Source organism: Maniola jurtina, chromosome 8 (assembly GCF_905333055.1).
Source record: "Maniola jurtina chromosome 8, ilManJurt1.1, whole genome shotgun sequence".
NCBI classification, from domain to species: Eukaryota; Metazoa; Arthropoda; class Insecta; order Lepidoptera; family Nymphalidae; genus Maniola; species Maniola jurtina.
Window position 1 is genome coordinate 7,528,271 of NC_060036.1, and position 23,319 is coordinate 7,551,589.

Here is a 23,319-nt window from a genome sequence, read left to right on the forward strand (position 1 = left end):
CTATACCTACGGTTAACGGCCATTAAGAGCGTGTCCACACGGCGCGTTGCGTTGCGTTGCGTCGTCGCAACGCAAATATTTTGACGCATAGCCGGCCACACGGGCGCTGCAGCGTTACTATGACGCAGTCAACGTTCCGTCGGCGCAGCGGCGACGCACAGTTGCGGCAAGTATTTTGAAAAAAATTCGCAGTCAGTCTATAGCAAATCATGGATCGGAAAAGACGTCTAGCATTGCTCCTATTACTACGTAACCGCCGAAATCGACGCAAGATCACAAGACGGTACTGGATCAGTCCTTTCATTTCATTAAGAAATCGTGATGGACAGTTTTTTTTTTTAGAATATCGGGAGTTGCTATTAGACGAAAAGAAGTTTTATAATTTTTTTAGAATGAGTGTATCCAGCTTCGAATGTTTATTGAAGTCCTTAGAACCACACATACGAAAAAACTATACTAATATGAGGAATCCAGTGGAACCAGTAGAAATGCTGGGAATCACTTTAAGGTAACTATATAAATATATTTAAGTAATAAAAATATAACAGTTTTTTTGGTTTGTTTAATTAGTAATCAACTCACAAATAATCAGCAATTGTCATAATTTTAAATTTAGACATTATTTAAGAGAGTAATCAACTCACAAATAATCAGCAATTGTCATAATTTTAAATTTAGACATTATTTAAGAGAGATATCATCCAGTAATTACAAATTAGAAAAATCGTATTCAGTTTCTTCACTTGCTTGAGATGTTTCTGGAGATGTAATTGAATTATTAAAATCAGAAATGTATGTACTTTGAAAATTTGCTGTTTGATACCCATATGGTGGTTGGTGAGACGTTGATGGGCCACTCACATATGATGATGTTTGTCCATACCGCATTTCATCTATAATTTGTATAACTTTACTTTGGAAACGGAGAGTTTCTCGGTCGGAAAATTCTTGAATAGATGGCAATATAGCTCTGAAAAAGGACATATGGCGATTTTCCGGCTCCTTGAGAAGTTTTAGTCCTTCTCTTTCAAACTCATCCATTTGCATTGCCCTTTTGCGCGCGACTGGAACATAGCGCGGAGTGTTGTCTGTGGTAATGTCATCATTTGTAGACGTAGATTCATTGTTGATTTCTCTAGGCGAGTCTAAGCTAGATTCGGTGGCATTTTGTTCCACTTTTCTCAAAAAAAGGAGTTGATTGTATAAATGATACTTCTTCAGTTTCGTAGCGCCCGAGCCCGATTTTGATGCTTCTTTTAATTTTTTTGAATATCTGAAGTAATTATCTTTTACACTTCTCCATTTTTTTATTAAATCATTACCTGCAAAACCAATAGTAAACATGATTTAATAATTTATACATAGTGAATTTCTCGATAAAATTTAATGACATATTCAGATATCGTTAACAAACACTATGTGACCGACTCTGGAATCGTGAAAATATAACAGCTGTTACATACAAAAAGCAATACCTACTGAATCAAAATGTATGCAACAGCTGCTATTTTTTTCGCGATTCCAGAATTAATTGGTTACATAGAGAAAGTTATTTGCTATCGATGTCTGAATATGTCAGTATTTTTTTTCGGGTATCTATCTATCTCATAAATGCATATTATAATAATTATTTTCTTTTCAGATACCTAGGAAGTGGAAATTCAATAACTGATTTACATTTCAAATTCAAACGGGGAAAATCTACTATTGCATATATAATACAAAGAGTTTGTCGTGCTATATGGACCAATCTTCTTCGAGACAACATCCCTGAACTGACAACTGAAAGTTTCCAAACAATAGCGAGGGGTTTTGATGTAAAGGCAAATTTTCCTCAATGTGTTGGTGCCATCGACGGCAAACATATCCGCGTGTGTAATCCTGCAAATAGTGGCTCACTTTTTTTTAATTATAAAGCCTTTTTTTCGATTGTGTTGCTAGCTATTGTGGATTCAAATTACAAATTCGTATTTGTCGACATCGGTGCATACGGAAAAGAATGCGATTCAACCATATTACAAAATTCTAAACTGTACGAGCTAATGATTAACAACAACTTACCACTACCTCAACCCCAGCCACTCTCTGGTAGCAATATACCAACCCCGTATGTATTTGTGGGTGACGAAGCTTTTGGACTGAGCAAACATATTATGCGTCCATATGGCGGTCAAAATCTCGACTTACAACAAAAGGTTTTCAATTACCGTCTAAGCAGAGCCAGAAGATATGTCGAATGCGCTTTTGGGATTATGGCTAACAAATGGCGCATTTTTCACAGACCGATAGACGTGTCCTATGACTTCGCTACTGACATTATAAAAGCATGTTGTGTATTACACAATTTTGTCGCTGATCGAGATGGTTTTAGACAAAGAGATAAATTTGCTATAAGTGTTGATGAATTTCTCCCAATACAACCCGTACATGAAGAACAGACAGCACCGAATGTCATAAGACAGCAATATGCGACCTATTTTATGACTAGAGGAACTCTGCCTTGGCAGCTAAATAAGGTATAATTGTATTATGAGGGTTTTCAAGATTTTCTTGCACCGCCAATTCCGCGATCAGTAAAAAATAATATTTTATACCTACTCAGCGTAGTCTAGGTTAGTTTTGAGCTAAGTAATAAAATAGTACTCACGCTAATCTAAATTCCCTAAGTTTTAAAATTTTAGAGTGTCGAGATATTAATTTTGTACTGATCGCGGAATTGGCGGTGCAAGAAAATCTTGAAAGCCCTCTTAAATAAAAAAAACATAAATATCTGTACTGTGAACTCACCAACTTTATTTTTTCGTTCAGCTGTGAAATTCTCGTAATCAGGAAATAAAACTTTTGATATGTCTTCCCAGGCTTTTGTTTTTAAATTTTTATTTTTAAAATCTACGTTTGACTTGTCCCATATAATTTCCCTTTCCTGTATCAATGTAATCAAGTAATCTATGTCAATTTCTTCAATGGTATTCATTTTACCCTGCAAATAAAACTAATTACCCTGCAAATAAAACTAAATACAAAAACGTAAACGTAAAACGAAATGAGCTTCCGTGTATCCTCTCTGTCAACGCACAAGCAACTGAGCGCTGACGCTCCGACGTCGCACGAGTACACCCCCTCCCGCTTCGTCTCGGGGGCTGCTGTCCGTCATGTGTGCGTTGCGACGACGCAGCGCGCCGTGTGAACACCTTGGTTATTTGTATGTAAAACAACGCAGTGGTAGCGCTGCGTCGACGCAACGCTGACGCAACGCGCCGTGTGGACTGGCTCTAACGCGCATTAACTGCTCCCGTTAATGTAGCCAGAGCATAATTCCTTTACCCCTTGGCCCTTTTGCATACCGACGCATTCGCACACGGTATGCATCTACTCCATTGGTATAAAACCGCTAATCGATTCGCCAGCAAGTGCGCATGCGTTAGTGTGCTAAGGCTCATAATATTATTATTAATAATAAAATGAGTAATAAGTTTACGCCTTCGGTTTTTTGTAGAAATCGTTTTAATATTCTAAATTAAAGTATTCTGTGATAAGGATAATTCTGTGAATGAAGAATTAAACTACATAATGTGTTTTCTTAACACCTATCTCTCTCTGTTTCTACACGTCCGTCGTGATATGGGGCATGAGTCATGACCTTAGTATATTTGGAATTCTGTGGTCATGACCTATTTCCATTAATCACATAAATAATTAATTGATGTTATAGCGGCAATACATATTCTATATTCAGATTAATGAGATAACCCACGGACAGACGGACGCACTGACAGTTGCGGCTTATTAGTTAATAGGGTGTAATTAAAACACAGGAGACTGAAATTTTGCGCAAACGAAAACAGTTGCATATAGAGTTACATATTTCTAAAGTACTTAGATAAACCTACAACTTAGGTACTTATCGGCATTGGAAACTTAGGCCTCATTCGCATGAGAGCTTTTTTAACGTCCGTTAAAAAAGCGTTCAAATAGAACAAATGCTTCAATGCTTTTTTAACGCTCGTGCGAATTAGGGCTTAGGTACAATCTGTTTGTCCGAAAAATAAACTACTTCGACAACTATCTAGATCGATCGAATAGCTAGACTTTATCCCATCACACACGTGACTTCTTTCTGGTCTCACAATATAATAGCCGTGATAGATTTGTTCATAACTTATCCTTTTATTTCATCGTAAAAATAGATTAGGTACCTACCTACGATATTATACTCGTACTTATTCACTAACCCCCGACCCAAGAAGCGGGGTGTTATAAGTTTGACGTGTGTATCTGTCTGTGGCATCGCAGCTCCTAAACGAATGAACCGATTTAAATTTAATTTTTTTGTTTGAAAGGTGGCGGCTTGATCGAGAGTGTTCTTAGCTATAATCTAAGAAAATCGGTTCAGCCGTTTGAAAGCTATCAGCTCTTTTCTAGTTACTGTAACCTTCACTAATTGTCGGGGGTGCTATAAATTTTTAATTTGCACTTGTTTTATGAAACATGTTCGCTTTCCGTCGGCTGTGACATTAAAGTAACGTCCCCCATGGGGTAACTTTCGGTCCTTCCACAATCCTTGTTCTTCGCCCGGCGCTCGCTCGGTGTGCCGCAGCACAACCTCTTCAACACACACGCATAGCACATCAGCAGAGATAGCATAAGCAGCAACCCGATCACCACGGTCACTACTAACAATATTCGTAACTCCTCATTGGCTTCAACACCATTTGAATTACGGTTCATCTTGATATCGTAGAGAGTACCTTCATCTGTAACAATGAAATATAACTCTTCAAATATCTTCGTGCCCCCTTCAGGCGCAATAGGTCTGTACTTACTAACTTTACAAAAGATCGCACATAATATTGACAGCAATATTGTCCCCGGTGATGCATGAAACATTTCTAAATCGCTTTTAGCGATGCGGTACGGTCCTGCAGCCTCTGCCGAAGCCTTCCGCTACACTTGGCACAATTAAGGGCGAAGTGACCGGCCTGCCCGCGAAATTCAAATTTAATTATTGAGTTAATAAATTAATTAATGGATCGACTACTCTCACAAATTAGTCGATACTTTAATTAATTTCTTAAACTGGACCTTTTCAAGTAAAGTTTTTTGTATAAACATGTGAGGATGATACTGCCACTGTCGGAATCAGAATGCCATAAGCCTACGTTGTCGTATTAGTTTACAAATTGCGAAAAACCAAATTAAATTTGAATTTCGCGGGCAAGCCGGTCTCAAGCCCTTTAAGAAAATGTAATTTACCAAAAGGTAAACACTAAACATTTTCTCATGAGTCAGTTGGGATATATCCCAACTGACTCATAAAATTAACGCAGCGCCTAATAAATAGGTCTTCAAAACGTTTACATTAAATTGTTTACTTGTTGTTCTCCCTTTCAGAGTGTCTATTCTTGAGTCGTTTTATGATAAGAAACAACCATGATGAAATAATATTTATTTGGAATCTGTCGGGACTCAGGATATATAGCAATCATATATTCAAATTCAAATTCAAATTCAAAATGTTTTATTCAATTAGACTTTTACAAGTTCTTTCGAATCGTCAAAAGCATCTACCACTGGTTCGGAATGCCTTTCCTACCGAGAAGAACCAGCAAGAAACTCGGCGGTTGCTCTTTTCAAAGATTTGATATACAATATTATGCCATGTATAAAAGCAATTGAAGTCCTGCGCATTGCTGGAGCGAATCGAAGTTCAAATCCACGCTTTTTTATCATTTACATAATCTTCGATAGTATAATATGCTTTTCTCAAGAGCATATTTTTAATAGATTTTTTGAACCTGTGTAAAGGCAAGTCCAAAATTGACTGAGGAATTTTGTTATAGAAGATTATACCCATTCCCACAAATGACTTTTGGACCTTCCTGAGACGGAGTGTAGGAGTCGCAAGCCTGTTACGGTGTCTAGTCAGCCTGTTGTGTAGATCGCCAACCTTCTTGTAACTAAGAATATTTTGTCTTACAAAAATTATGTTGTTGTAAATATATTGAGAGGCTACGGTAAGGATACCTATTTCCTTAAATTTTTCTCGAAGTGAATCGCGTGGTTTTAAGTTATAAATTGCGCGTATTGCCCTTTTTTGTAATACAAAAATTCTCCCAATATCTGCCGCTCTACCCCATATTAAGATTCCATAAGACATAATACTATGAAAATAAGCAAAATATACTATCTTTGCGGTCTCCACGTCAGTTAATTGTCGAATCTTTCTAACCGCGTAAGCAGCAGAGCTTAGTTTGCCAGCAAGAGTTGATATATGGGTGCCCCATTGCAGCTTCGCATCTAAGGTTATCCCCAAAAATGTAGTAGTCTCTTCTATTTTCAAAATATCATTATTTATCATTAAATTAATGTTACTTGTGTTCTTGGTATTGGGCAGTGCGAATTCAATACACTTAGTTTTTTTTGCATTTAAAAGTAGATTATTTACAGTAAACCAGTGAGTTACCTGAGATATGGCACCATTTATATCGTCAAAATTGTCCTTATTTCTATCGACTTTAAAAATCAAAGACGTATCGTCAGCAAATTTCCATGCTAAAAAAACAACATTCCTAGTTCTAAAGAAATGATGATTTGTATTATTTCTATAAAAATCGGTCAAGTGCGAGCCGGGCCACGATTTTTTAGGGTTCCGTACATAATTATGACATGATATTTTAGACTAGACAGACAGACAGACACACTTTCGCATTTATAATATTATAGTATGGAAGTATGGATGTATGAAATATTTCTTTTTCGAGCTAGAACATCGCAATAGAAACCGCGAAAGAAAAACCCGAAAAATGTTCGTTGGAGTCATCATAATATTTTTCACTAAAATAAATGAAAAATTCAACTAAGTACTTACTAAAAGAAAAAAGTGAAAAGCTTCTCTATGTGAATAGGCATAATTTATATTTATATTTATATACCGAAGTAGGTAAGTACCTACTTAGTACCAATTTACTAATTAGTAGGTAGGTATGTAAAGTTAAGCGGTTATGGCCACTAGGCTATAACCGCATATTGTATAGGTACATAAGCACTAGCTTAAGTATACAATAGTTAAAGATTTATTAAAGTATAGTAAGCATATAATAATTATATGAATATGGTTTATACGGTCCTGCATAAACTTCGTCGTAATAGAGTCTTTCCGTAGTGGAGTGCTCGATAATTGCATTCACGTAGAAAGAGCTCTAGTGCCGCCGCAGATTGCAAGTAAAAGGAAAATAAATAAATTAAAACTTTTAATCGCAATCTTATATACCTAGTTCAATGAAATGTTTCTAAATAAGTATGTACCTACTTATGCATGATTTCATACAATCTCGTATATTACTTTTTCGCTTGTTAAAATTTGTGTAAGGTAATTCTGTACATGTACAGAGAGCTGAAAATCCATATTCCATACTAATATTTTAAATGCGAAAGTGTGTCTGTCTGTCTACCTTTTCCTTTTGTGCTACCTTTTCACGGCCCAACAGTTTAACCGATTCTGACAAAATTTGGTACAGATTTAGCTTATATCCCGGGGACGAACATCAAATCCCGGAAAATAAAACAGTTCCCGAGGGATTCCTAAAGACCCACCCGCTTAACTGATTTGTATGATATTTGGTACCGAGGTAGCTTGCGTCCCTGTAATTGACACTGGCAACTTTTTATCCCGGAAAATCAAACAGTTCAGACGGAATCTTTAAAAACCTAAATCCACGCGGACGAAGTCGCGGGCAATCCTCTTGTATACAAAAAATATTGCAAACTGGTCAAGTGCGAGTCGGGGATTCGCACACGAAGGGTTACATACCGTCGTACAAGAAACAACACTTTAATTTTCATGGCGGCTATTTTAAAACATTTATTATTTGTTTTTATAGCGGCAATAGAAATACACATTCTGTGATAATTTTAACTATCAACCTATTATGGTTCACGAGATACAGCCCGCTGACAGACAGGTAGACGGACGGACGGGCGGACGGATGGAGAGCGGAGGTTCAGTAATAGAATCCCTTTTTTCACCCTTCGGGTACGTAACCATGAAAACTTTAAGTTGTTATAATTACCTAATTATTGTAATCATTTACCTAAGCCTTACCTCATATTCTTCATTACGATATTAATTAATTACCTACTCCAGTAGGTATAAGATTTCACTCAACACAATTTTGCTAACGAAATTAATTTCGCAAAATCTAATACGTATGTAACTTTTCAGGAATTGTTTTCACGAACTTTAGGGAAAACTGAACGATTTTTTTATAAGTGACAGTCATGAGTTGTACATAACTGAGCTTATAGAGCCAGATAACAGATAATATTGTGATAATTCTTTACAAAAAGCAGTATAAATAAGTAAAATACTTGTTGCCAGAGGGCGTTACGTGCACGCTCCGTCGGTCCTGAAATATTACTGACTTTGACTTTTAGTCACACTGATCCAACTACGTCTCTGTCTGTCTGTGGATACATGTGTGCTAATACAATACGCTGTCCGATAATGGAATCTCTATAGTATAAAGCTTTCCCGGCTTCCCGTCCGGAATTGCTTTTCATTTCAGCATTCCAACCGCAGTAAATTAAATATTATACTAGATTTGAGCATGCGAACAATACAGTACATTTACTTACTTACGTAATAAAAAGTTAATATCGGGTCAAATCCAAATAAAAGAGTCATAAAGTATTTAATGGTCATACTCATAGGAAAAGGCGGTAAGAATATAAACTTCCGTTACAATTTGGAGCGCAGTTTTCCGGATTGCTTTTATTGTGCTTCGCAGTGTTTATTGTCCCGAGGCGACTATTGATTACAGCTGTTTCTATACTAGATCAAAGGTTCCATTTTATGAAAGCATTAATAGGCGTAGTAGAACAAGAAAGCTTGAAATCACATCCAGCCATTTTGTTTTTATTGTTTTTCCATTTCATATAATATCGTAAACTAAAATAAGCCAATTATATTTTTCAATCACTAGGTAAACGAGATAAACTCTAATTGATGCTTTAATGATTCGCACTTGGCCCGTTTTTTTTTTTTTGGAAATATTAGGTACCTATTGCTGATTTCTAAACAAAATGTGCTAGTTAGAAACAACGTTTTATTTTTCCTGTAAGTAATATTTTCATTTTAGATATATAAGTGGTTTTCCAGATTTCTGTTAAAATGTTAAGTTACACGGGCTCAAAATGATTGAAATGATAAGTAAGCGTAGCCTGATAAGTTGCCTACCTACTATCCAATCTGAATATGAAATCTATTTATAGGGACATACGTCGGTACCTATCTATAATGCTGTTACGGTTCGAAATTGTTTATTTCCTGTTCGAAGCTAGGTGCGAAAACTACTATGTATAGGTTTATAGGTAATAATGAAAAGCATGTGCAAGAATGTAAGAGACTTTTCCCACTGAATGGACATTATTATCTATACTAATAAATATAATTGAAGTGTCGTATCTGTTTGAACGGGCTTCGGATTGGCTAAACCTATTTTGACGGGACTTTCACAGACAAGTAGAGGATTAACCAAGGAGTAACATAGGCTACTTTAACCGACTTTGAAAAATGGAGTTGTGTTTTTCTAACTATGTAGTTACACTGATATCTCCAAGATTTCTGAACCGATTTGCGTATTTTTTTTATCGTTAAGGGAACTTTGCGACATTGTTACATAAAAAATTTGGATTCCAATTCCTCAATTCTGATGCTGCAGGGGATCTGACCAATCCACGCGGGCAAGCTGCGGGCATCATCTAGTTATTATACCTAATAATTAGGTAGATACGCGGATATAGGTGTGCCATACAAAATAACGACAATAGCAGTTATTTGTTTGCCGATTAAAAGCCCCACCGAGCGTCCCGAGAATTAAAATAATTGACACTGTGTCAAATGGATCCTCGTGTTGACACTATGTTGACAGAAGTCTCATAACTAACATTTAGTTCCGAGTACGCTCACATGACGCTCACTGCTGCTATCAGCGCCAAAATGGTAAAAATCAAGTTGCTTCAATTTTTTTTTCTTTTTCAAGAATATTAACCATGCAAAAAATAAGCGTAAAGCTTGCGCCAGGAGTGGGTACGACAATAGTTCAACGGCTGGGGTTTGAACCGCCGACCTTTTAGAATTCAGTCCGCTCATCAACCGTTGAGTTCTATCAAGGCTCTAATATCAATATAATAATATTATGTAGGTCAGCAGTCACAGGTCCAGCGTACCTAACTACTTGTATTATGTATTGAGATCAGTAGCTTTTCGATAGCAACAGATTTTATTTTATTAAAATAACGATAAGATAACTACATAATAACTAATTACATAGAAAAAAAAAGTCATAACTTCGTATTGGAAGACAGGACTTCCAATAGGAAGGAAGGAACTCCATCATTGTGAGTCGAGGCTCAATAGAAATAATGGTATAAAAATTGGCAATATACTTAGGTAAATGAAACAGCTAATTTAGGATATTTAAGACTTTTATATCAATACAAAAATAACATCAATAAATAAATAATATCATGAAAGCGCAATAATTACATGGAACCGTTCTAATTTACACGACGATCTGTCAATTTCGGTTTACACACAGGTTCTACACAAGTACCTATTACAATTTTGTTGCCTATTGTACATTTCTATGTAATAAACTTTAAAGCGCTTTGTCTATTTGACAGACATTAAAAGTAAATGGTTCTACGTACAATATGTATATACATCATTTAGAAAAATTCTATAGCAATAAATACCATATCTTACGTAATATGGTCTTCTTAAACACGATTATAAAGTAGTCAGTACGTGTACATATTTAAAAATAGGACAGCTCAAAGTTGTAATTTTTGTGTATCTATTCAATATGGCATTTATATGGCATGCACACTTTTTAGCAATATTAGTTAAAGCTTCAAATATATTTATCAAATAACATTATCAAACTAAGTAAGTACGTATTCTGAAAGCGGTAAGTAGGTACAAAACTATTCTAAATAATCCATCATATCATACATTTTTAACCCCCGACCCAAAAAGAGGGGTGTTATAAGATTGACGTGTGTATCTGTGTATCTGTCTGTGGCATCGTAGCTCCTAAACTAATAAACCAATTTTTATTTAGTTTTTTGTTTGAAAGGTGGCTTGATCGAGAGTGTTCTTAGCAATCTAAGAAAATCGGTTCGGCCGTTTGAAAGTTATCAGATCTTTTCTAGTTACTGTAACCTGCACTTTTTGGGGGTGTTATAAATTTTGAATTTACACTTGTGACATAAGCTGTTAGATAAAAGCATACAGCCTAAGTTTCCGAAATGCTACTATTAGTATTCAATTTAGTATGTTGGCCTGATATTTAATCGTTAATCATTTAGGTACATTTTACAAATTGTGTCGCAATAAGTACGATTTAGCAATAAGTTAGCCCACGACGATACTCAAAAGAAATCAGTTGCAAACTCAAATCACTAATAATATATTATAGCCTAACTCAAAGCTCAAAGCATGAGTAGTAAGTACTTATTTCAATGACGAGCAGTCCGTATTTCGTAGACAACGCAATCTCGTAAATAGTGGGTATCCCTAACGCGCTTTCCATACAAACGTACTTTGAACGGGCCTAAGATAATAAACATAATGTCAAAATAATTTAATTAGTTGATATATTCAGTACTTCATAACTTTGTTAACTGTTTTTTGTAAACGCGGTCATAAATTAATTCTATTATAGCTAACTGACAACTCCCTTCTCATATGAATTTTGATTTCTTGAATTGATATGTGGATATTTTTTTAAATTAACATGCTTCTACAAAGCAACTAACTGCCAAGCAAGTCTGTACCTGCAAAGTGCCAGGCGAGCCTAAAGTTTTATGGGAAGATTTGTGTGTTCATACTTTATATGAGACTTTATATGGACTTTATAAATATATTTATATATATTTTGACTATCAAGCGAGGCATATTGAGTGGTTGACAATAGGTACTCACCAGATCGTATGCAAAAATTTGCAGCCAATTCGACATATTCGATTCCTAACAAATAAAGTAGGTACACACAAAATTCTAGCTTCGATATGAAAAGCATATTATATGAAATAACAGCATGCTTTCGGAATAATAAAACTAAGCCTTATGATATATTACCTACTATTCGAAACGGTGGTAGTCATAAATTTTCCTATATCAAAAGAATATATTTGATTTTAGGACTGCGTTTTTAAGATACGAAAGCCATTTTCAATTTCGAATACAATCAAATAAGAATATAATAAACAACAAAAGTCAGCCTAGTTAATATTTCTATTAAATACTGATTGCCAGCTAGGAAACATTTTATAAAAGTCAAACTATAGGAACCTAATAATCAGTTCTAGATCTTTTGTACGATCGACAGGAGAATTTAATTAATGAAAAATGGTGTACCTACCTAGGCTCAGTTACGTAATTTAAAGTTCCAAAAGGGAAATAACGGCCTTGATCCTGAAACTGAAATTGTAGGTAGGTAATATTATGTACCCAGACACAAAATGCATTTTATGACGTCACTTTTGATACCGTTTTATCGATCTTGATCAGCGCCGGCTCACTATTGAGCACGGGTCTCTTCACAGAAGGAGAAGGGTTGGACATCGCCTAGCACGCTGGCCAAGTACGGATTAACAGATTAAATAACACACCTTTGTGAACGTTATGGAGAACTCACAAGATAGTTTCCTCACGATGTCCTTCAGCGTTAAAGCACGTGATATTTCTCTACTTTAACGAAAGTTCCACGTGTCCGGGATAGAACCCCGCACATCCCTCCGTCTAGGGGTCTAGGAGGCCGTCTTATCCACAAGGCTTGTAAGGCAAGCCGCTTGTAACCACTAATTCATGTCAAAAATGTTATTTCGGGTAAAATTAAGCTACCTACTTCCTCATTGAACGATTCACTTTGGTTAACAATAACTCTACCAAATTATTTCAAAATTGTTCCTAAACTTAATTATTCTTGAACGGCCGTCGAAAAATCTTCTCGTTTGCATCATTAGTTTTTTAAAGCTCATGTACTGTTTTTAAATAAAAATTACGTTTATTAAGAAACCGGATAATTGCAAAAAATAGCTTATTTAATAGCCCACTGCCCGAGTTTTCTAAACCATCGTAGTTTAGAAAACTCGGGCAGTGGGCTATTAAATAAGCTTTCAGATATTCTGAAATATCTACCTAATGAAAGATCCTAATTTTGACAGAGGGTTATTTTACAGTAAGTATTTTGTAAATAAGTATGTAGTTTCTTGACCTTTTTTAAAATAACCATAGAGCACGTAGAAAATTTTGAGGTGTTTGGTGAAAGCTGATAGCTAGGGAGTTGATAGCAAAAAAATAAAACACTAGCTCGCGTGCCAGAAAAGTTCTTGATTATAAAAATGACTAAAGCCAAATTTCTGGCATACATAACAGACATATTCTGTCATTACCTATACGGGTACATATTTTTTTTACTTAGGAACTAATTATACGTAAACCGCAGTGAGAGTAGTTACGATTTAATGCAAATAAGAAATAAACAAAAAGCAAATCATTTGCTCGCTTCTGGTTTATTTTGCACTGAAACTTCATAATACGACTTCCGTATTTTATGTATGACTCTACGTCTAATACGTACTCATAGGTAAATAATTTTTGCTTTTTCTTTTGAAATTTAGGTACGTAAGTATCAAGGATTTGACATTTGGCAATTAATGCCTATTTATATAAATCTACTGACGAGCAAACTAATATAAATACCAGTCACAAGCAAATTAAGTTCAAGCTGTCCTAATTGCAATGCTTGAACTTTTTAAAAATTCATTTTTTTTCTCTAAAAATCAGCGACACCTTGCCACCTTGCTTACAAGCTTCAAAACTGTAATATTAGCTATTAATTTCAATAACGAGCTAATCGGTCGGCCATTATTTTTATCTAAAGCCTGTAACATTCAGTAAAGGCTGTACGCCTATTAAAATCAGAAGATGAATATCCTAAAAAAGTCATTCAAATACTCATAATTAAATGGTAGAATATAGAGTCGGTAGGTACATTTTTTAAATACTTAAGTAGTACTAAATAAATAAAAAGCAAAGAATGACAGCAAAGTAGGTACAAATAAATAATAATGCATTCCGTTTATAAACTTAAAGTTAGAAAAATTCATCGGAATAAGTTACAAGAATATTTAAGATTTATTTGATTGCATTAGTCAATTTTTAAATAGAAAACTATCCTAGTTAACAATAAATAAAATCTTAAGGCACATTTTAAGGTAAGTACCAAAGATCACAAATTTATTAAGTACATCAAAACATTTGTAATATTATGTTAAGTACGTAAAAGATTAGAGCCATGGAATGTCAAGTTACAAACATGGAGAATATACCAAATACTGTTTTGTGTCGTACTAGACCTAATAATACTTATCTTGATAGGCAGAAAGATAATTTAGATTAGCTAATAAAGTGCTTACAATATCTACACAACTACTTAAAGAACATAAGCGCATACAGATAAGTATTTCTGCATTGTGCAGAATAACAATACCGACACAATTTACAAATATTTAAACTTATAATAGTCAACTAATAATATGCAAATTTTGCAAAGTCATATCTATAACTACTTAATAAATAAACACGATCTTTACCTAACGGCCGAAATTAATATCAGTCATATCTGTAATCTGTCGATAAGTTACTAGTAACGTTGTTATTTGTCAAAACTGTACGGGTCGTCTTGATGATAAAATATGTTGCTAAGTCCTTATGTTACAGGTGACACTGATTATTAAATTCGGCCGTTAGACGACAACATAGACTAAATAATTTGTTCTACCTAGGTATATGGAAAACTATTTGATACACAAGAATATATTTACATTTTTTTTTTCAAACCACCATGCTCACTATTTTTATTTACATAGGTACCTTATTTACAAGTGTCCAAGATTGGCACGACCTGCGCGCAATATTTGTGTTTGATCACTTCTACAAAAATAGTCACACAAGAACACTACAACTTCAGTGATATTTGTACGATGAGGGTAGGACGTAGTCGCCGACATTGTAGAGTGCTTTAGCGTACCAGTGGACTCCGCGGGAAACTTCGTTGGAACTAGTCCAGTCCGCCATCCACCGCAAGGGAGCCATGGCAGCGTGGGCCAAGGCATGGCTTCGCACGAGAGCGTAACAAGACGCTAGTGCGTCGTCCACGATGATCGTCCCCGTCTTCGTGAGCGGCGCATACACTCCCTTCCTTGATACCATTCGAGTCTTGACTACTCTCGATGGTCGCATCACGCTACCATGCCCCCTCGTGAGGAGGACGTCTCCTACTTCGATATTCATGGCGAAAGATTCCCGCCAACTATCTGCAGCGGCTAAAAGCAGGAGATGAGATGGTGTGGTCGTTATCGTCACACCGTTCTCGGCTGTTACTTCAATGTACTGTCGTGTTACATTGGGATCTCGATCGATAAACGTTAACACCTGAAATATAAAAATTAATGCGTCTTAGTATAATATGATGGGAATGTAAATACGAGTAGGTACAGCTATTGAGACAGCCATTTTCATGAGATATACCTTGAGAATAAATCTAAAACAGTGGCTTTAATAGCTCCTCAGTAGTCAGTTAATGTCATCTGTCCACTTAGTGAGAGGTCTGGCAACGCTACGCCTGCCGGAGCGAGGTTGTCATTCTGGCACGTTGGGACTCCAACATCAATCAGCTTTTCGAACTATGTACCTTGCCTATTGTCATTTCAACTTCGCAACACGTAACTAGCTTAATAACTAGGTTTCATAGGTAGGTTCTTCTGAACCTATCTCTTGAATCTCCAAGCATAGCTCTCTCCATCGCCCACTGTGTGACTCAGCTTTCTTATGAGGTCAAAGTTAGTCTCGGATCTATAGGTCGTCTTTGTGTGTCTCATGGTATAATACGTTCTGCAAAAATTATAGCCTTTATGATCTGTATGCGAGTAGTTATTAGTTTTAGTTGGATACCCACCTCTGAATAAACCATTTTGCCATCGTCAGCTGCAGCCAATATTCGGTCCCCTTTCTTGAGAACAGCAATATCTCGAGGACCTTCCTCCGTGTGCACAATAGACCCAGAAGGAAAGCAACCCGCTCCAGTTCCCACAGAAGATTCTGGAAAATAGAAAAGACCTAATTAGGTTTTTTTATCACAAATTCGATTAAACCTATAACAAAACGATAAAACAAACTGAAAAGAGATAGAATAGTACCTAAATTAGCTCGATGTAGTATCCCTTTAAGCAAAAACGAGATTTCTCTACGCTCGTAATTAAAATCCGATAAGATATAAAAACAAAAGAGAATTGCGGAGGCTTTCTTGTTCTCAGCCCGAAGGTTATCTTATATACATACAACAACACTTTGTATCTTATACAGGTAGGCACAGTGCTTTTGTCAGAAGACGATGAGAAAATCCAATATAACAAACGAAGATTATTTATTCTGACACAGATAAAAATTCAAGGAAACGTGTTAACTTGAACCTAAACAAATTTAACTGATAAAAAATTCTATCCCTTTTGCCAAATCTTAATAGCTTATTGTTTAAAAAATAAACTTAAAAGTGAACGTCCACATCGAAAATTGCTAACTTTATTTGTTTATTATTTAATGGTATTTATTTAAATCCTGATCCAGCTTAAAGCGTAGGTAAGTGCGTACCTTTTGTGAGGTGCACAAAAAATATTTACGTGCAGAGAAATGACATCGAGGAGATAAGTAATTCAAAATAGATAGGAGGTAAGCTAGCACGGCATGCTTACGCTTCGGCTACAATGGAAGGTGTAAAGAAGAATTAGCGGGGAAAAAGTACCCATAGTCCATTCTTCAAGTTACTGTACTTTGTGCCGATTGATCAGGGCGGTGCAATTACATGCGTAAATGGGCACGAGTGGCGGTGGATTACTGCAAACCCGATGGCAACTTTTGCGAGAGCTCGTTAAATTTTGATTTGTTGTGTAACCGAGCGATAAATTCGGCCAATACTCATGCACAAAACGATGGGACGCCGAGATCACATTACACAATAACCACACAAATTAGATTCCGTTCAAAGTCAAGAGCTTATTGTCGAGATTTTGTTTGTTGTTGGCTGAACACATCACACGAATCATTGAATACGTGTCGGCCACCTTTACTTTTTTGCACGTGTCTCAAGGCAATCACATTTTTTCCTGGATCTTTATATCGCTTAAATACAAGTTAAAATTTAAAAACTTGTAGTCCGGCTATTTTGTGACTGCTTCCGGCGTTCGGTTTAGTTATGTTTTAATTATATTATTGGCATGACTTCGGCACTTTGCAAATGGAGCAAAGTTGTGTAAAGTTGCTAGTCGGCACGTTGAACGATACGGCGGCTCGCGATGTAATAAAATGAGAACAAGTTCTGCTTCTTCGATATCCATCGTCACTCGGTACGTTTATTGAGATCCAAATTGCTCACATATTGCCATAAAATTGCAGCAACCGTAAACCGGGCTATTTGGTTGCAGCAACTGGCAGCGTTTAAAGAAAACTTTTAAAAGTTGATAGTTTCTTCAACTGAAGTTTTTTATCTGCAAAGCGCCTTACAAGGCGCTAACGAGGTCCTTAATTAGGTATTTTCCTAGATTTTGGGCAAGAGACCAATTTTTTTAAGATATATGTAGGTATAGCGAAAAAATCATCATTATCGAACCCATCGCTGGCCCAATACTGAGCACTGGTCTCCTCTCAGAATGTGAAGGGTCTTGGCCAAAAGTGCGGATAGTCACGCTAGCTAAGTGCGAATTGGCAGACTTCTCATACCTTTGAGAATATTATGGAGTAGGTAGATACATGACTCTTAGGGATATAGGTTTTCTAACAGCTTGTTAGGCACAGGCACATGTTCTTTAGAGTTCCCGGAGCCTCTTAATATGTGCTGGGAATGGCCAGCGAGGGGTTTTAGTAGGTAAAAACCGCACATAACCCGATCTTTCCTCGAAGAGGTCGGGTATCTTTAGAGGATTTCCCCTGCCTCAACAAAAAAAAAAGTTTCACCGCTTTTGGCAAGATATTATAATGTTAGAAACTATAGTGTTCGATTCGAGTCCATTATGTGTGTTGGCCAAGGTCCAATGTGTATAAAGCTCTTAAAAGCTGTCACAGTACGATTCCAGTGGCATGACGTAAGTAAAGTTAGGCTGAAGATGCGGCGATAAGCGGCGCGGGCGCAAACGCGGCGCGCGGCGCGGCGGGGAGGCGGGCGCGCTGAGTGGCCGCGCCGACCCCGCCCCGCGGAGACCACCGGGAGAGCTAGGCGGCGCCTGGCCATGCTGCCGGCCAGAGAAATACACGCACGTGACACTATTCACTTAATCTCCTCAATGGATCATACATCATACATATAGCAAATTCACGACTTCATATCACGCCAAAACGCTCTTCAGGTTACTTTTTTCAAATTCAGGTCATTGACTATTTTTACCCGACAACAGCAAAGCCACAAGGAAAAGCTAGCTTTTAACAGTCTATGTGTCTACGTGCTTACGTACGTTAGGTACGTACGTACGTACGTTCCGTTCCACCGACACCGTAGCGTCTAAACTAGGCATTAAGCCGATTTTGATGATTGAGGAAGTCAATCTATACGTTATTATGATCCAAGCTAACTACATTACATATGTAGCTAGGCTACATTTTATACGAACAAAATCAATCGGTACCTAAGGCGGATTTTACATCCAAATGCGAAAGTGGAGGGCTCTGAAATTTTTTAGCTATCGTATCGAAAGATAGGTAGGTATACCTATCGAGTGGGATAGGAGGTCAAAATTATAAGTTCATTATAATACAAATAACATGTTCAATGTTAAAATATTACAAGCGATAGAATTATATTTCAGTGTTAATTAAGAGGAGTAGGTAGGTACTTAGTCGGGTAACGGATTTTAGCTCTGAACTTTGTCTCGTTTTCGTTATTTTTACCTTTTGTTGGCGATATCACTATCCTTCAACGACGGCGAAAGTATGCCTTCATTAATTTCACAACCTTCATAATAGGTAATCCATAGGTACGAATATTATAGATGCGATAGTGTGTCTGTAACTCCGTCCGAGACGGGTCTGCCCGCGAAATTCAAAATTAATTAGATTTTCGCAATACCGAGTAAGTACTTGCCTACCTACAGATATAGTTTGCTTCTCTCAGACGTACAAGGTTAATTTTTGGCCCGAAAAATTAAAGTTCCCATGGAATTTTTAAAAATCTAAACGTCCCAGGCTTAACCTAATTAATATACCTACTTAAATAATAGCAAGACCTTTTGATTTTATCTATCCTCATGCTTGCAGAAAACTTCAGCCAATCACTTATCTGATCAAAAATATAGTAGATTTTTCTTTCATTTGTGTAAGAATAACCTATTTATAAAATATGTAAGTTTATGTGCATAGACACCTACTTGTCTATTTATGCACTCTACCTTAGTTACTTTATTTATGAGCCTATAGGTATTATAACTTAGATTACATAAAAGCTCGCATGCCGCAACTTCGATCACCATCATCGGGCCATCTCGTACTTATTTACGATCAGCTGCGCGAACACGTTACGTCCTGCGAGATTCCTTTTTATTTTGTTACATAGCTGGTATCTAGCCAGTAGGTATACCTATTTTACTTACTCGTAGGTTTAATTTAAGTACCTCTATCTACGTAAAAGATTGCGTTTTAATTTTAATACATTGTTAAATAAAATACGCCCGAAGCTGCGCTCGATCGGTGAATCTATCTGATTTATATCGTATGGAATAGCAATTAGCCCCGACAAGAGCCGCGTGGTCATGCAAATGCCGAACTGCGCCGGTTCGGTTATGATTCATACACGGAGGCCGCGCGGTGTATCGTTATAGTGTTCCCAGTGTAATAAATATTTAGTCTGCTAAAAATACCTGAATTTATCAAACACTAAATCCAAACAGCCAGAACGGCTTGATGTAAGGCAAAGCATACCTATTCGTATCATATGTTATATATATAAGTATTCAAAACACATTCTGAGATTTAGCTCTCTATGTTTACAAAAAACCGATGTCCCGGTCAAGCATTTAAGAAGCCCAACAATAAATTAATTATAAAATCAATTACTTGATTTATGTATCGGCTCCTAATTTTTACATTATAAATGCAAAAGTGTGTATGTCTGTCTGTCAGCTAGCTTTTCACAACCCATCCGTTTAACCAATTTTAGACGAAATTTGGTACAGAGATAGCTTGCATCTCGGGAAAAGGCATAGGCTACTTTTAGTCCAGGAAAATGAAAGAGTTTCATAGGGTTTACAAAACCTATATCCACGTGGACGACATCTTGGACATTATCTTTATGATCATTCATCATATGTCATCATATGTATATCTTGTACCAAATAGACATAATGATAATGTCTATTTGGTACAAGAGATAGCATTGATCTCCGAGACGGGTATAGGTTACTATTTTGTCCCGGAAATTCAAAGAGTTCCCACGAGATATTTAAAAAACCTAAATTCATGCGCACGAAATTGTGGGCATCATAATATACCTAGTCATAGGTGTTTCATATTTGAGCCACAAATAAGATAGTAGGTAGGTTGACTTTCTAATATAAATTAAGTGGATATAGGTACATTTTATACCTCAGATTATCGTAACCCGCTGAGTTATTGCTGTCTAAAAGTTATGACATTGAATAGATTACCCAGTCATCTAAAGATGATATAAGTAAATTGAGTGAAGATTTCATAATTTAACAAGCTCCTGCCTCAGCTTCGCATGTGATTAGCTCAAAGTATCCTCAGATGCCTACCTATAGATATATCAATCTGTAATATTAGGTAAAATAAAGTTCAAAATACAGATACGCAAATATTTGATTTTGATTTTGCCTAATAAATAGTTTATAATCCATACTTCCATACTAATATTATAAATGCGAAAGTGTGTCTGTCTGTCTGTCTGTCTGTCTGTCTGTCTGCTACGTTTTCATGGCCCAACCGCTGAACCGATTTTAATAAAATTTGGTACAGACTTGGAATACATTCCGGGGAAGGACATAGGCTACATGGGAACTAAAAAAATCGAAGTCCACGCGGGCGAAGCCGCGGGCATCCACTAGTACCTAATAAATTTAGAACAGGACTTACTGAATTTAATTTAAAATATCAGTTAGGATCCTATTTTATCAACGAATTGTAACGATCTACATTTTTTGAATTAAGTATAAGCTAATCTCGTTATATTACCTACATAATGTACATTGTATCATACCCTATTGATAAGTAAGTAGACAAAATGACACACACCATGTTGGTAAACTTTAGTGGTTTTAAGTTTATTTAGTTATTCAAAATTAGCCTATATCCTTTGCTAAAATGGAAGCTATCAAGCTACAAAGTTTCGTCAAAAACGATTAAACGGATGGCTGTGAAAGGCTAGCAGATAGGCAGACAGACGAACTATCGCATTTATAATATTATTAGTATGGATACCTTACACGCAACGTAGGTACTACCTACTCCAGTAGATACCTACATAAAGCTCTGGTACTTATTTGGATTTTTGCCAACTATAATTATCGTATTAACACTAAAGCTTATTCAATGAATCACTTAAACTTTCTTCAGGAATAAGTCTTCTTTGTACTGTTTTCTGAGATCAGCGCGTACAAACAGACGAAGTATGGGAGACAGTGTTTCTTAATGGGTAGCCATAATATAAATTAATTAATCGAGATCATTGAGTTATGTTACTGAGTGTCGGAGCATCGAACTGTGTTTCTATGGTTTCTTTAGAGCGAATGCCTTAACTCCCAATTTTTTATTTTCTCGTTAAGGTTAAACAGATGTTGAATTTGACCACCAGTTCAAATAGCGGTCAATCAACTATAATAATACTAGCTGATCCCCGTGACTTCATTTGCGTGGATTTACATTTTTACAAATCCCGTGGGATAAAAAGTAGCCTATGACACTCTCACTGTATTTAACTATACCAATGCAAATACCATCAATCCGTTGCTCCGTTACGGTGTGATTGAAGGATAAACCAACAAGCAAATACACACAGTTTAAATTTAATACCACAATAATAAAATAAATTAATGAACTGCATCATGAGTCTGTCGATAGTTTTATCTTTTTTGTCTTTATACACCTATCTATTCTTAAAAACTGTGATAAGTAGCCTATTAAAATTGTTCTAAAATATATATTTATCGACTTAACATTCTTGTTTAAATCGAATATGATAACAAATCAAAGCGTATGTCGGCATGTGTGGGAAAAGGCAGGAATCCGGCCGCAGCTTTCCGGGATGTGGCGTGGCAACGTTCGCACGCGGCACCCCGCTTGCTCGAGCGCACATCGCTCACTCGCGCTTCTATCCGCTTCTCTTTGTTCAATTTTTGAGCGAATTTCAAGCATTTTTATCTAAGTATATTAAACGCAACAACGCGCAACGGATCAGCCTGGCTGTCCAGCGCGGAAATGCAGCCAGTATTCTTGGCACCATTCCTAGTTTATTAGATGATGTCCACAACTTCGTCCCCGTTGATTTAGGTTTTTTGAAAATAACCTGCGATGTCTTTGATTTTTCGGCTTAAAAAGTAATCTATATCACTCTCCAGGTCTGTAACTATATGCATGTAAAAATCACTTCGATATTTTGCTCCGTTACGGTGTGATTGACGGACTAACCATCCAGTTTATCAGTCTTCAATTGAATGTATTTTTTTTCCTTCTTCATCTCAGAACAGTGATAAGCTTTGAGCGTAAGTATCATTATGTGTCTGATTTCTAACCAATTTGCACGAAACGCTTTTGTTCAACGTTTCTGGATACAAACCGCTATGGCGTGATACGCCCTTTCGCCACCCATGTTTCCTGCCACGTATCTATAAATTGAATGCCTTCAAGGCAAGAGTTAATAGCCATTTTGTGGGCAAGTGCGCTACAATTTCATCATCGTCATTGCCTTATCATCGCCTTCTTAGCTTGTATTGTTGTTGTTAAACGTCAAATTTTAAGCGCTAAACAGTTATGAAAGAAAATACCTAGGTATCAACTAATAAGTACTTAATCTATAGTAATAGTGTGAAAGTGTCCATCTGTTACCTTTTTCCGACTCAGCCGCGTTACCGAACTTGACTAAAGGCACAGAGATACTCGTAGCATCGCAGAGACAAAAATAGCATATTTTAAAATGTAACTTATATCCACGCGGGTGAAATCGCAGGCAAAAGTTACTTATTTCGTTATACAAAATA

General features: G+C 36.5%; 3 protein-coding genes across 3 annotated transcripts in view; 1 reads left to right on the plus strand and 2 right to left on the minus strand.

The window, feature by feature from the left end:
- The first annotated feature begins 209 nt into the window (after positions 1-209).
- LOC123867908 (protein ALP1-like) lies at positions 210-2,552 on the plus strand. Its single transcript, XM_045910241.1, has 2 exons — positions 210-508; positions 1,643-2,552. The coding sequence occupies exons 1-2, from the start codon at positions 210-212 to the stop codon at positions 2,520-2,522; spliced, it is 1,179 nt and encodes a 392-aa protein (XP_045766197.1). The 3' UTR covers positions 2,523-2,552.
- On the minus strand, positions 503-3,278 carry LOC123867909. Its single transcript, XM_045910242.1, has 2 exons — positions 2,788-3,278; positions 503-1,322 (listed from the first exon to the last, which is right to left on the minus strand). Exons 1-2 carry the CDS (start codon positions 2,972-2,974, stop codon positions 709-711), a joined length of 801 nt encoding a protein of 266 aa, XP_045766198.1. The 5' UTR covers positions 2,975-3,278; the 3' UTR covers positions 503-708.
- Positions 3,279-14,180: 10,902 nt separating this feature from the next.
- The window catches only part of LOC123867475 (indian hedgehog protein), a 60,840-nt gene continuing 51,701 nt past the window's right edge, over positions 14,181-23,319 (minus strand). Inside the window, exons 3-4 of the mRNA XM_045909520.1 lie at positions 16,026-16,168; positions 14,181-15,502 (exon numbers count right to left, since the gene is read on the minus strand). Of these exons, the coding sequence (XP_045765476.1) occupies positions 15,035-15,502; positions 16,026-16,168 (611 nt within the window). The 3' untranslated portion in view covers positions 14,181-15,034. The remainder of the gene's footprint in view (positions 15,503-16,025; positions 16,169-23,319) is intronic.